Source organism: Ambystoma mexicanum, chromosome 2q (genome assembly GCF_040938575.1).
Source record: "Ambystoma mexicanum isolate Mex_15411 chromosome 2q, UKY_AmexF1_1, whole genome shotgun sequence".
Classification (NCBI taxonomy): domain Eukaryota; kingdom Metazoa; phylum Chordata; class Amphibia; order Caudata; family Ambystomatidae; genus Ambystoma; species Ambystoma mexicanum.
The window spans coordinates 364,007,836-364,022,175 of NC_090924.1; the positions used below are offsets into that span (position 1 = coordinate 364,007,836).

Genomic DNA, 14,340 nt, shown 5'->3' on the forward strand with positions numbered 1-14,340 from the left:
AATCAACCAACCAGAAACAGAAGCAGTCATGGAGAAGGCACAAAGAGGATGTAGGAACCTTACCAAGTGGATCCAAACAGCTTGAGGGGCAAGATGGGGCAGCTAGCCAGCGAAGAACAGTCCCATTGTTGGAGCAATGCATGGAGGAGACCCATTTGGAACCAGAATATAGCTGAAGAAGAGTGGCGATGACTCACCGATCTTTAAGCTCAGGGTGACTCTCACCTCAAGGCTCTTGGTCAAAGAGGATTTTGAGGGGAGGAAGTACCGCAGTGACCAAGAAATGGTTCCAGCATGGGACAGCAAGTCCAGCCGGCAGGGAGGACCATGAGGAAGGGGAACGACCCAGAGAGCTTTTCCAGCAGCCTTACGAAAAAAGTGGGTCAAAGACAAAGAAACCAAGGTGCAGTAAATGTTGCCAAACCTGGCCTTAAATATCAGCAGCCCATCTTCGTTGCAAACCACCAGCAATCCAGGTTAGAACAATAGAGTCAAAAATCCCCCAAAAAACAACAGGAAAAAAGCAAAAAAGTCTTGGGTCCCATTGAACCCCCAAAATGGAATTCGACCTAACAGAAGCTGAAGACCTAATCAGGCAAAAAACATTTTACCATCCCATTATTTAGAATATGTGGATCTGAGAGGGACCTGTAATTCAGTGCAGCATGTAGCCTTCTTTAGCAAAAATGTTTACCAAACTCTTTGCCCTTTATTATAGTATCACCTGATCACCTGCTGGGACAGCAGATGCAAAGCTGCTCATTGTCCTACAAGCTTCAGTGTGTTGCTAGGTCTAGAAAAGATCCAGGGCTACACTATTGTCGGGATTGTCGGGACTCGAGGCTAGCTATCCTTTTGTTTGTTAACCCTGAGCTTCTATCCAGGGGCTACAAGTTCAACCAAAAGACCTGGGGCTATAGCCCCTTCAGCCACCCCCTAACAACACCTCTGCTTCCCCATATGTAAATAAGGAAACTAGGATGTTTTACCACCTCTACTGCACATGCCGAAAGGGGCTCTATTTGTCCATTAATGTATAAGCCAACACAGCATGTACATGCTCATCCATAATTAGATTGGGTGGACCTTTCACTGAAATCTTCAATTACCCACCGAGGAGCCTTTGACTAAAAGGTCTGGGAAGGGTTAGGCTGGGTTGAAATCTTCCATGTCATCAACGCTGGTTATCCTTGAAGAACCAGGCTGTGGAAATTGCCTCATGTCACCATTCAGAATTGAGGGGAAATCGGGAGAAGCCCGTCTATTGATCGATCAAATAGGGTTGGAAACAACATCTTTTGAGAGATAAAGGAGAATTACTGTAAGTTGTAATAGCTGTGAACTTGAAGGAGAAAGGTAACAAGGAGATAAGGAGAGGGAGTAGCCAGAGAGGTTAGACCAGTCCTGCAGAAAAGCACCTGGGCCCAGGGTTTCAGGGGCTGGACACTGACTGCCAAACCAAGGAACTTGACAATATTAAAGAGATGCACAAATATCTTCATAGAGACAACAGCAAGTTTTCAGAATGGAATGAAGCTGAATCCCACCCAGCATGAAGATGTCCCTGTCTAGAGGACGTAAAGAATTATAATCCACTTCTCCATTTGCAAGACCTGGCAACCACCCCACCTGTTTCCTTAGACTCTTTAGTTCTGATCCTCCTAAATAATGCATCTTATCACAGAAACATTGTACATTTGGAATGCACTCACACTTGACGTGATCCTTTACAAACCTCCTTGCAGCAAATGATGCTACTAGGAGTCCCAAATAATTGATGACTAGAAGCCTTTCTTCTTCCCATCATTTCCCACCCGTGCACCCAGATTGTTGGCGGCTGAGCCGAAGGTGCAGGTTCTGAATATTGCCTTGTTTATCTTTGGGATTACATCAATGCACCACTTTCACTCATCGCATACATACTAGAATCCTCGAGCACGTGCGCAGAGGGAGGGTCATGGAAGGTCTGTGGACCATGATGCCCCTTCTTATCTCTTAGAAGCCACCATACGTCTAACACACAACTCAACCTTCCAGCAGCAAGTAAACGGGAAAGGCTGTCGCTTTCTTTGTTAGAGATGTACAGACTGATACCTACTCTTTTATTCCTAAATCCGAAGTGGGCAGGCCCCGTAGGAAGATACCTCTTGTTTTCAGACCTTGCCTGCACTTCATGAGAGAAATCCTGGAAATACACAGAAAAACACAGTACACCTGGTGCCTCAGGTGTTTCTCTAGACAGGATTTCTCCATGTATGGGGTTTCCCTATTGATAAGTGTCCCACTACCCACGTACTATCGCCCCCAGCAGGTCTGAGCGTGAGCTGAGGGGTCCAGCTTTAGAGCATCCTCCTCGCTTGGCTTCTGCTGACTGAGCTCTGTGCCAAACGAGGGGCCTGCCCCGAGTTCCCAATGTAGCCGAGCCCTATGCTTGTGCTGTAGGGAGCTGCCCTTACGCCTGAACTCCCCGGTTCGAGCTATCAGGCTCCAGTCGAGTACAAAGTGTGATCAACCAGCTCCGCTCGAGACAACAGGAACTGCGTTGATGTTGCGTCTCCCGGTCCCTGGCGAGCAGGTTGTCGCTACTCTTTACTAGACATGGACATTTTAGTTCTTACTGACACAACCTGGCCGAACCGGTGTTCTTGCATGAAGCAACATGACTCTGGTTACGTAAGCACTCCCTCAGGAGAGAATAAGAACAAGGGCCATCAGGCACATTTGCAACCATAACTTTGCCAATGAAAGCTTACTTTAAATGTATATTACAACCTTATGACATTGCTCACGCATAAGTAATGCATTTGACGTGAAGTTCCTATTTGCTGTGAGACCCAGCAAACAAGAAGATGATGGACTAAGGCGCAGGCTACCTCTCTCTTATGGGAGATAATGATTGGTTGGTCAGGGATCATGACCGAGGCTCATAGAGCAGCTATATATTTCATTTTATATACTAAACACTTGTTAAATGTTCTTTACAAAAGTGTAATGTACATGATCTTTGCAGACGTATGGCAAGAGTTAATGTATAACAGAAAGACTCTGGTCTTGCATGGAATATGTTACATCTTCTGCCCGTGGCCATTTTAGGATGAATCATCCCTCCACTGTCATCCAAGAAGCCCCATGCTTGATATATCCTCTTTCTTTCCCTGTTTGGATTTAACGTCAACTCAATTTAAACTCCTTCACTGGGTTATCTGGGGCGGGTAACATCACCTGCCACCCTCAGAAAACGCTGCCACGGGCACATTGCTCTGATTTTCTCTTCTGGTAGATGATATCGCTAAGGCTTGGAGAGGTTTTAGCAACACCCTGGCGCTCATCACTGCAGTGTTAATCTGACACGTCTGGCTTCTTGACATGTTAATCCAGAACAGTTACCTTTCCAGACATGGCTGTGTTTGTTTGCAGTGTGTAATCCCTAGCTCCCCATGGCTCTGCGCCTCAATGTCTCAGGACTTTGCCAACAGTTTGGAAACGTGAGCCCTGGATTACAATCAATTTACATTAGAGCATTTGTGATCACATTGTTCGCGGGCACAATTCTATTTAATGTTGAGTTGCTGGCGTGAATGAACACATTGAAGTGTTGCACAAACATTGTATACACTATTTGCACTGGGATTTCAGGAAAGCACATTAGATCCCATTACCAGGTTGAGAAAGACTGAAGCCATGTTTCATCCACCCAGTTGTTCTTTGGTCTCTGGGTGGCTATCTGATATGGGCCCCGTGTGGGTATTTAGTTTCAATATCTCTGTGTGGGACGCTGCAGACATGAACCTGTTTGACACCTTTTCTCCATTCTTCCCCGGCTCTCCTTTTCTCTCATACCTACTCACCATTCCAGTCCACATCTACCTTTCCTGCTTGCTTTCTTACCATTCCTTCCTGCTCTTCTGTTCCCTCATATCTTCTCACTGTTCATTCTCAGCTCTTCAGTACCCTCATACCTCCTCACCATTCCTCTCAGTCCTCCTTTTCTCTCATTCCTTCTAACCATTCCTCCCCGCACTCCTGTCCCCTCATGCCACCCCACCATTCCTCCCCAGCTCTTCTCTCCCTCATGCCTCCCCACCATTCCCCCAGATCTTCTCTCCCTCATACCTCCTCACCATTCCTCCCAGATCTGATTTCTTTCAGACCTCCTCACCATTTTTCCTAGCTCTCCTTTACTCATACCCCCTAACATGTCCTCTCCAGGGCTTTTTTCTCTCATACCGCCTCACCATTCCTCCCAGCTACCCTGTTCCCTTAAACCTCTGTGTCCTTTCTTCCCATCTCTCCTTTTCCCTCATATCTCCTCACCATTCCTTCCAGCTCTCCTTTTCCCTCATACCCCCTCACTATCCCTCTCAGCTCTCCTATTCCCTCATAAATCCTCAGCGTTCCTCACAGATCTGATTTCTTTCAGACCTCCTCAACATTCTTCCCAGCTCTACTTTACTCATACCCCCTCACCTGTCCTCTCTGGGGCTCTTTTTCACTCATACCGCCTCACCATTCCTCCCAGCTATTGTGTTCCCTCATGCCTACTCGGCATTCCTCCCCAGCTCTCATTTTCCCTCATATCTACTCATCATTCCACCCTCACCTCTCCTTTTGCCTTATTCTCCCTCACTGCTCCTCCTATCTCCCCTGTTCCTTCATTCCTCCTCACCGTTCCGACAAGCTCACCTTTCCTCATGCCTCTTCAAGATCCCTTCTGTCCTCAAACCTTTCCTCTCAGCCCTACGTTTCTCTCATACTTACTCTTTTTCTATTTCCTTCCCCTCTTCCATCTTTCCAAGTTGACTCTCGATCTCAATCCCTAACTCTTTGCCAGTGTCTCTGTCTTTCTAGTTCCTGCCCTCCTAGTTTAATTCCATTTATCACATGTTCCCTCTGGCTCTATCTGTACGCGTCTTCCTATGCTTATATTGCTCCAGCTTCTTTTCTCTTTTCTTACTTTGTTGTCTTTATTCTTCCTCTCTTCATGTAACTCCCCTGCTCTCTGCCCCCCCTCTCTCTCTCACTCTCTGGTTCCATCTGTGGAGGGAACAAGTCCCTGGTTCTGATAATGTGCCTCACAGTGAAAGAAAAAGCAGAAAAGAGAGGAATGTTGTGTGATGGCAGCGGGTTTAACTGATCCTCTCTAGAGCGGTGAAGAGAACAGCAACAGTAAATGATAACTGTTTCGAACAAGATAGAGTAAGCAAACAGAAACTCACTTAAAATGATCTAAACATTTTTCTAAACACACCAACCACTAACTCCAGGGCTGAAAAATGAAGACTTGGGAACAGTCTTGAAGACTTCTCCATTTTACGATAGGCATATTAGAGTCCTTGCATTCTCTCGCATTACTTTTTGGTTGCTCTCAATGTGCCTCATATATTTGTAGGTCTGTCATTTGTCTTCACGTTTTCTTTCTTTCTCAATTCTCTTTTTCGTTCTCGCCCTCACTTTGCGAGAGTCTGTCTCTTTTGTGAGGCAAAGCATTTTCTTATAAATTAGTTGATGTCCATCATCTTCCATGCAGACCCTTTTACTCAATGCCTCTTCTATCTTCCTTTTAACTTTCTAGGAATGATTTGGCAAACCTGGGGATATTTTACAAAGATCTGAACCTGCGGTCGATTTCCGAGAGCCCTGCAAACAGCGTAAGGAATTTGCAATCTACTACATGGATGATTTTGTTCTCTAGGGTCTTGCTCACCTTCGATGGCACACAGTAGACTTCCTGATATCGAGTTACAGCAAGTCATGTCTCCTAAAACACAGAGGAACCCCAGAGTAACCTGCACTACCCATCCCATGGGTTCCTGCACCTAGAACATTCTCCCAGTGAGCCACCAAGCTGTATCAGAACATTTGCTACACATGGTCGTATCTCATAGGTTCCAAAACACAGCTTGGCCCCAGTTTCCCAGAGACACATGTGCCCCATACTCAGTTTACCTCAGAACTTTCCAAATACAGCAGTACACCGGGGGTTCTGAACATGTGTTAGCCTTAGAGATTCTGAAATATGACCTAACCACCAAGCGACAGAAACCCAGTTTTGCCTCTGAGGTTCGTAAACATAGCTTTACTCCAGTGATAGCTGAACTCCAGAGCAAAACATTACACACAGATTCCTACAAAAGGTTTTTTAACTCCCAAATTCCAACATATTGCGCCTCATTACAAGTGTGCCGGTCCGTTAACAACAGTGCCGGTAAGCCTACCGGCACCATTGTTACCGGACCGGCGAACTCCGAGTCTGCGGCCGGGTGCCGTCCCACCTGCCAGGGTCAGACCTGGTGGGCGGAGCGGCAACTGCCCACAGACTTTCACGGAAGCACCGGCACCGTTATTAACGTTGCCGCTACTTTCGTGAGCCCCATTCCCATTGGGACTCAAATGGAAATGGGGATTAACATTTACTGGCGCCTGACTTCCCGGAACGCTGGGGTCGTAATCCCCCGGTGATTCCGGCAAGTCATGTGGCAGTAAATATTGCAAGTCTGGCGGCAACCCGCCGGCAGCACCGGCAGGGTTACCGCCAGACTTTTAGTGAGGCCCATTAACCCCAGTTCCCCAAACAAAGCTTTTATCACGAGTTTCATAAATCCAGATTTGCCAACGAGATCTCCAAACACAATTTAACCCCAGAGATTTCCGAACACAGCTCTACTACAGAGATTATGCCCAACACAACTTTAACATCAACGCTTCCAACATAACGGTTGTTCGTTCCATAACAAACAGGGATTTTATAGTAAAACATTTAACTTTGTAGGGCAATGCCGTAAGTGTGTGTTGAAGCAGCAGTAGAGAGTAACATTTAAGGTGCCAGAACTACTTACCTAAATGTGGACTCAAGTGTTTAAACGAATAACTCTGTAGTCCTGGCATCAATAGAAATCTGGAACGCTGTTGCTAGTACAATTGTGAAATGGCGGGATTGAGTCCAATTCTCTGGCTGGACTCCTGTTGTTGCATGCGAACGGGCGGGGATCAAAAGAAGAACCTGAGTGAAGCGTGCGCTGACCTTGTGTCTTTTTTTGTTCCAGATTGCAACGCTGCTTTCTAACTTTGGAGGCCAGCTGGGGTTGTGGATGAGTTGCTCCGTGGTGTGCGTTATTGAAATTGTGGAGATCTTCTTTGTCGATTCATTCTGGGTCTTCGCACGACTCCGCTGGCAGAAGCTGCGCAAGCGCTGGCAGCAGAAGAAGGAGGAGAGGCTGGAACATCAAGCTTCTGCCTCTCAAGCCCCGGTTGCTGCCGACAGTGGTCATGACAATCCAGTCTGTCTCAGGGATGAGGACCCACCCACCTTCAACACTGCCCTTAGTCTGCCGCTACCATCTCATTGCCAAATTCCTCGGACACCGCCACCCAAATATAACACCCTCAGGATACAAAAAGCCTTCCCTGAAAAGGCAGAAGACACCGAAGACTCAGAAGATGACACTAAGCTGTGATGATTGGGCTCACTTAAGACTCGAGTGTTACTCACAAAAGTCGCCTTCCTGCAAGAACCAGTACATTTTGGCAGGTTTGCAGGCCATTGGTGGAGAGCCTTTCTTTCTAGCAGAAGTCGGCCGGCTCTGTGGATCGATTTGGTAACTGCTGGCCGGGGCGTCATGGCTTTCAGCAGCAGGATGGCTGTTAGCATCTTTATCAGGAAGAATGCTAGAGATTGTGGGTTTCCTTTCATAGGCCGCTGGCTGAACATCGCATGGCATAGCGTGTCAGTCATGGAATCATCAGAAACCTCTGCTATGTTCTAGATCACTACAAATCATTGTACAAAACAGATCCCAGCCCATGCAGGCTCTCCACAACTCCATTCACAGAGAAAAATGCACCACCCAGAGTTTCCTTCAATCACGATCTTTAAACACTGCCCTGTCTCCCTCATGTGAGTCCACAATCTCAGCCCCTCCGCAAGCGACCTTCCTACAATATCCATGACCAGGGCCGTTCTACGTGTCTGGAGACTCACATGTGTCTAGACGTTTAACTACGAGGCATGTTTGCCTCTCACAGGTGTCCACAATTCCAGTATCTCTGTTAGCACTGCCTAGCAACAGTGTCCATGGTTAAAGACTTTGAACCCCGTACCACCTGGGAATCCAAGAATCCCTTTTATTCCTACAAGGATCTGAGCGGGTTCACAACCTAAGTCGCTTTACCATAAACCACCAGCAAGAAGGTCCTCAATTGCAGCACTTGCCCAAGGCACAGTCACTCCCAGGTGGTCCATAATGACCACCCTTTCACACCTTTTGTATGTGACCCATCAAAGACTAATCCAATTGCGATCTATTCACACACAGCAGCACCCTGGAATCGGCCGGCAGGTCTCCCTCCACATGCAATGCATGTGTGTGACTCTCCTCCCACTCACAAAATCACCCCAAACCTGAATAGCTCCGAGTGTGGGACCAAAGATGGCAGTTCAGACGCTCTTGTGGCAGTCAGTGCATGAACCAGCTGAGCATGCAGAACATTGAAAAGGCAGCTACTTTTATATAAGTGAATGGAAACATGTATATATTTATAGTCCACAATGAAGCTTTTCGTATGGTGCCGAACTGTGTTACGATCCCTAGTGTACTACGCACTTTGCTGTTGAGGTCTTTCTAAAGCCCTGCAATGCTGATGGAATGTTCAGGTTGTGTTAGGTAGGTCAGGAGACCATCTTGCTTGTCTCCAACATCTACAATAGGGTGCTTTTTCTCACGTTACATTGTTTCAATATATTTTGATGCCAATGTTTTTTTAACAAATAGAAGCTAGGATTTGTGGCGAAAGAGCAAGGTGCAAAAGCTAGTGTGTCCCCAACTGTGCAATGTACTGTTATTTGTCATTTTTATCGCACCTTTACCCATTGGTATGGCCTCAAAAACTGTAGGAGAATGCCCTTGGGGAAACAAAGTCCAAGGTATGGGAAATTCGTCAGAGGAGTTTAGAATGTGTGCTACAAAGGTAGGTAGGGGTGGCCAAGTCCATGTTAGCTACCCATGTCGAGTTGGAATGTGGATGGTGCTGTGAGATAGTCTGAAGAGTATACGAGTGCAGGAGACTCTTTCTGTGTCCAGATAGACCTAATTGTTGTTGTGGGGGAAAGCTGCATTCTTTTGGCAGAGGTGTTGTGCGATGTTTCTTAAAGTAGTATATGATAGCAGATGAGTGGGGGTGGGTGGCCGTGCCTTTGGCTATCTTCAATAAGCATGGAGTGTGAAACGTACCTGTGTGTCCTGGCTGGTTTCTTGGTTTTGTAGCTGCAGTGTGCATTATAACCTGTGGTCTGCTGGGGATTATTCTCTAAATCACTCAGTACATTTGATGACGGATTCTTTGCTGCCCAGGCTAACCAGAGAGGTGTTTAAATAACCTGAGGCGTGGCGTGGGTTCATCGGGATGTCGGGGAGAAAAGCCAGGTCTTGAGGGAGCTCTGGAAGGCAAGGTGATCCTCCATGCAGCGGATTCTAACGGGAATTGTGTTCTAGATTGTGGGAGCTTGGACAGAGAAGGACAATGTCCCTATTCTTGTCAATTTGAAGTGAGAGATCACCAGGAGGAGTGCCGTGTCTGATCGCAGGCTTTTATTGGGTTGGTAACGGTTGCGTTTCTCTTGAAGGTATTCTGGGCCTGTCTTGTGGAGGGCACTCTGTGTGATGCACATGGCTTTGAAAATGGCCAGTCGCTAGACAGGGCAGGAGTGGAGGGCACAGATTGTGGGTGTGATGTGCTCTCTGTGGCCAAGAGGCAGAAAAAGTCTTGCTGTCACGTTTTGGACCTGTTGGAGCTTTCCGAGTTAATATGTGAGGGTGCCCAGGTAAAGGGAATTGGCGTAGTCCAGGTGGGAGAGGAAGATAGCTGTGATTGTGGTGACTCTGTGAGCGTAGGAGAGGTAAGGGAAAGTGCGTCTCAGAATGCAGAGGTGTAGATAGCAAGATTTAGACAGAGAGTTGATGTGGTGTGAAAGTGTTAGATCAGTGTCCATGGGGTATCCCAGGTGCGTTGCTGCATTGGATGTGGAGGGACTAGGGAGGTCAGCCAAGGGGTGTGTTTGGGGAAGAGTGCCATCTTCCTGTAGATCATGATTTAGGTTTTTCTGTATTTGAGGAAGAGGTGGTTAGCCGTGAGCCAGTGGTCGATTTCTGTGAGGCATGAGGTGCAGTCAGGGTGAGGGATGGAAGAGGTCTTAGTGATCGTGAAGATGATCTGGGTGTCGTTTGCATTGTTGTAGCAGGTTAGGTCATGTGAGCGGAAAAGAGCAGGGAGGGGACTCAGGTAGAGTTTGAAGAGTAGGGGAGATCGGGAGGCACCCTATGGCTATAGAGAAGTCAAGGTCAGCCAGGGGGAATGATGGGATATGTTGAACAAGAGGCTTAGCGCAAGATCAGCTGACAATAACAACAACACTGGAGCCATGCTACTGATTTTGAATTAGTGGAATGATGCTATGTTGTTGGGGTGAATTTAGGCAATTGGTATTCCATGGGAGTCTAGAGGCTTTATATATTTCTATGAGCACATCCCCAGTGGCATACATTAAAGGGCTCTTGGCAATTCCCAGATCTGTCCAGGTGGGATGATAAATACAAAAAAGCAAATGATCAGGGCGAGCCCGAATACATTATGATCCAAAAAAGGATTTTGAATGAGTTTACCTTATTAAAAGGTAGAAATCACAGTTTAATTCGTAAAAGTAGTGCAAGACATATATAAATACTTGTTTAAACAAAGTGTGTCACTGGAAAACACAAAATAAAGCAACAAAAAATGTGAGTATAGAAAAATTAAACATGTAAACAAATTGCAAACATATGTTTTAACAAATGCAGCAGGGTCCCATTACATTTGTTGGGAACCACATATTCTATCTGCTGAAAAAATAAGCTTAATGGACAGTATGAACAATCAACACTGTATAAGGATGTTGACACAACCGTGTTTCGGCCACAAAAAGCAGTAGGAAAGTGCGGTTGGTAGGGCAGTCTTCATCAGAATGGGTAAAATTGATAGGTGTTCAGTTAATGAGAATTCCTGTGTGTATCTGCAAACAATAAAGAATTGTTTTGTAAGTGCAAGAGGGGAGTCTGTATTCGGGTGTTTTATGCAACATGATATCTGTAAAACTACTACTGCTTTTTGATATTTCTAATTAAGAACAAAACAAAACCCTGCAAGGGCTTAGCATGCACATGTGTCTTTGCATGACTGTCAGAGGTCCGCTAGTCCTTGTATGTCGGGGATCTGTGGATATATATAAATATATCAAATTGTGCGTCAGTAAAAACCTGGGTGTCTGTGTCACTGCCGTTGGTTAGGCAAACAAAAGAGTAGCCGAAGCAGACTCCTGTCGACATTCTTATACAGTATTGATTGTTCATACTGTCAATTAAGCTGATTTTTTCAGCAGATAGAATGATTTGATGTTCCCCACAAATGTAAAGGGACCCTCCTGCTTTTGTTAAACTTATGTTTGCAGTTGTATTACGTTACATTTTTCTATACCCACATTATATTGTTGCTTTATTTTGTTGTTTTCTGTGACACACTTTGTTTAAACAATTATTTGTAAATGTGTTGCGCTACTGACAAATGAAACTGTGATGTCTACCTTTTAATTAGGTAAACTCGTTAAAAAAATCCTTTTTTTTGGGGTCATAATGTTTTCCGGCTCTCACTTCCCCAGTGAGCATGACACCCTCAGCATTCGGAAAGTTGTGACATGGAAGTCTCTCTGAGGGAATTGGTACAAATTAGACTTTGCAGAAAGATGAGTGGAGGACCAACATTCAGAATTCAGAGCTGGCTTCAGATTTGTCAAAGGGAGGCAAGACAATGGGTGTAGAGCTAAGATATCAAGGAGATGGCCAGGGCCCAAGGAACCAGGAAGTCTGTCAATGAATGCAAGCAGAAGTAGGTCGCCACAAAGAACAGTCCAAGGCAGTGATGATCCCTTCTCACAAACATGCTGGTCATAGGCAACTCAGGTGCATCATGGAGTCTTTCTAACCAGGAACCCGAAGGGACACCGTAGAGAGCCCTCTCTGAAAGGTTCTACTGAAATAGTGTTAGAACCGAATTCCCGGCACCATGATGAGCACTGTCAGAGTCTTGGCAGTACTCTCACACATATTTGGTCTAGTCATTTTAGAGGGAAAGGCGACATCCTCTTACACATGTAGAGGACTCTTACACCATCTGCTTGCGTCTCCAGATCTGCTACCTTGTCCCGCTTTGTATGCTATGCCCATGCTGACGTCCACAGAAACCAAGCAGTAGTTTCATGTAGTGGCCTCATCACCGAGGAACCTGAGGCCACTTAGATTACCTCTACCATTGCCATCCCACTGTCGATCAGGATGTCTTTCCTCTCCTCAGCGCTCTTTTCATAAATTATTGTTTTTGCAAATAGGGTTCTTCCTTAACTCAGGGGTTCAAATCGACTACAAAGCACCTGTGTAGAGTGAGTTGAATAGCATGGGAGAAAAAGCACATTTCAGAATCATTGGGAAAACAATCTCCACTTGACTAACATTAAAAACCTGCTATTTGTTTGCAAAAAATATATTTTTAGTGTGCTTTTTCCAAGAAAATTATATTTTTTTAAATTTCATTTCATTACGCTTTATTCAACATTTGTCTTCAGCACAAACAAATACATAAAAAAAAGAGTTTAAAGCGCTAACCATTGAAACACAAATATATTTTTTTATTACAAAGTAAAAGCTGCTCCTTAATTATACATTCAGTGGAGTCCAGCAGTGGGCCGATTACCAACAATTGCGGTGCTCAAATGGTACTTGCACATATGCAAACAGTGTTTGCGCAGGTACAATTGTGTTACCTCTTGTACAAAGTCTATCTGCATTGGCAATCATTCAGTTGCATATTCTGCACTAGCACCTATGCAACTAACTGTGCATGTGCATATATGTGTTCATGCTCAAAAAGCATTTCTGTTGCCGACTGTGTTGGTACTTCAGCTCCAGATGGTCCTATAGAAGTCGATAGATATTTTCGGTGGGGCATGATGTCTCAATTGGGCCCTATCGCGTGTTGGGTGCTACTGGTGGTAATGGAATTAGTACCACTTTTACCGCTCCATCGAATTACAAGACATGGAAGCAGCCATTCCTTCTTACTATCACTGATTTTACTGCCTAGCTCGTATTTTGGCTGATATGTGCAATCGTATTTGAATATATATCCTGTGTACATGTATATTCCTATGCAGCATGTGTGTATGGATGTCGGTTATAGGTCAAAGTTTCGAAAACAAAAGGCACAGATGCCTTTTTTTCGACAGTAAAAGGACAGAAAAAAAGGATCGACTTTTTTTTTACATTTTTTATGGGGGAGTTCTCCCCCAGCCCCTGTTTTCTCTTTATAAAAAAGTTTTTTATACATGCTAAACTAAAAAAATATATCAATAAATAAATATTTTAAAAATAAATAAATATTAAAAAATGGCGATCCTTTTTCTCGGATCTTTTGTTTTCTATCAAAAGCTCATTTCTTCCTTTGCAGTATAACCTTTGACCGGACACCTATGAATGTCCACATATACACATAAAGCCTGTTTATGTGTACAATCCGTGTATGTTAGTCAGGGAGGGAAACCTCCATTTGGATGCTTGGTTGTGTGAGAACTTGCTTCTCTGTTGTGAAGAAATGTTGCTTAAACTGGAACTTGAATGTTTCTAGACGGGGCACCACTAACCCCTACTAAAACACTCCTTTGTTACTTGAATAATGCTTGGCCTGAACTGTGAGCAATAAAAATATATTCCAAATCAGATGCCAGCGCACTTGCCTATTTTGTTTCTGTGGAATGTTTGTGTTTTGTTATAGTTGCAGTTTTGGGGAAGCCATTAGACGACCAGCCCGTCCAAATGCCTAAAAGGTGACCTCCTATAACCTCCTATAAGAACATGGAGAACTCCCGCTGATGCAACATGCCATTTCCCACCGGGGAAAGTGGAGTTGCACCCTGGCATTCCCCAACGAGAAATCCACTGTTAATCCTTTGAGTAAGGCATCCCACACCTAATATACCACGACCACAGCCTGGCATTCCCCACCACAGAAAGCACTACTGCGACAGGACATTCGACTACAGTGGAAGCAGTATTGCTGTCGCGTCATACCATTCCACACCAGAGAAAGCAGAGATGTAGTGTGGCGGTATTCCACAAAAGGGAAACACACTATTATAGCATGAGACTCCCCAGAAGCGCAATCACCATTTCAGCATAACATTTGCTCCCGGTTCAGGGGCAGCAATAAGACAGTCCATAACAGAGAATGCTCCACACAATACAGTCACCATGCATGACAGCCATG

The 14,340-nt window shown here is 45.2% G+C and overlaps 1 protein-coding gene across 1 annotated transcript in view; it reads left to right on the plus strand.

The window, feature by feature from the left end:
- Positions 1 to 13,793, plus strand: part of SCNN1G (sodium channel epithelial 1 subunit gamma) — a 64,227-nt gene extending 50,434 nt beyond the window's left edge. The window contains exons 12-13 of the mRNA XM_069647394.1: positions 5,573 to 5,648; positions 7,044 to 13,793. Coding sequence (XP_069503495.1) covers positions 5,573 to 5,648; positions 7,044 to 7,454 — 487 coding nt within the window. The 3' untranslated portion in view covers positions 7,455 to 13,793. The remainder of the gene's footprint in view (positions 1 to 5,572; positions 5,649 to 7,043) is intronic.
- The last annotated feature ends 547 nt before the right edge of the window (positions 13,794 to 14,340 follow it).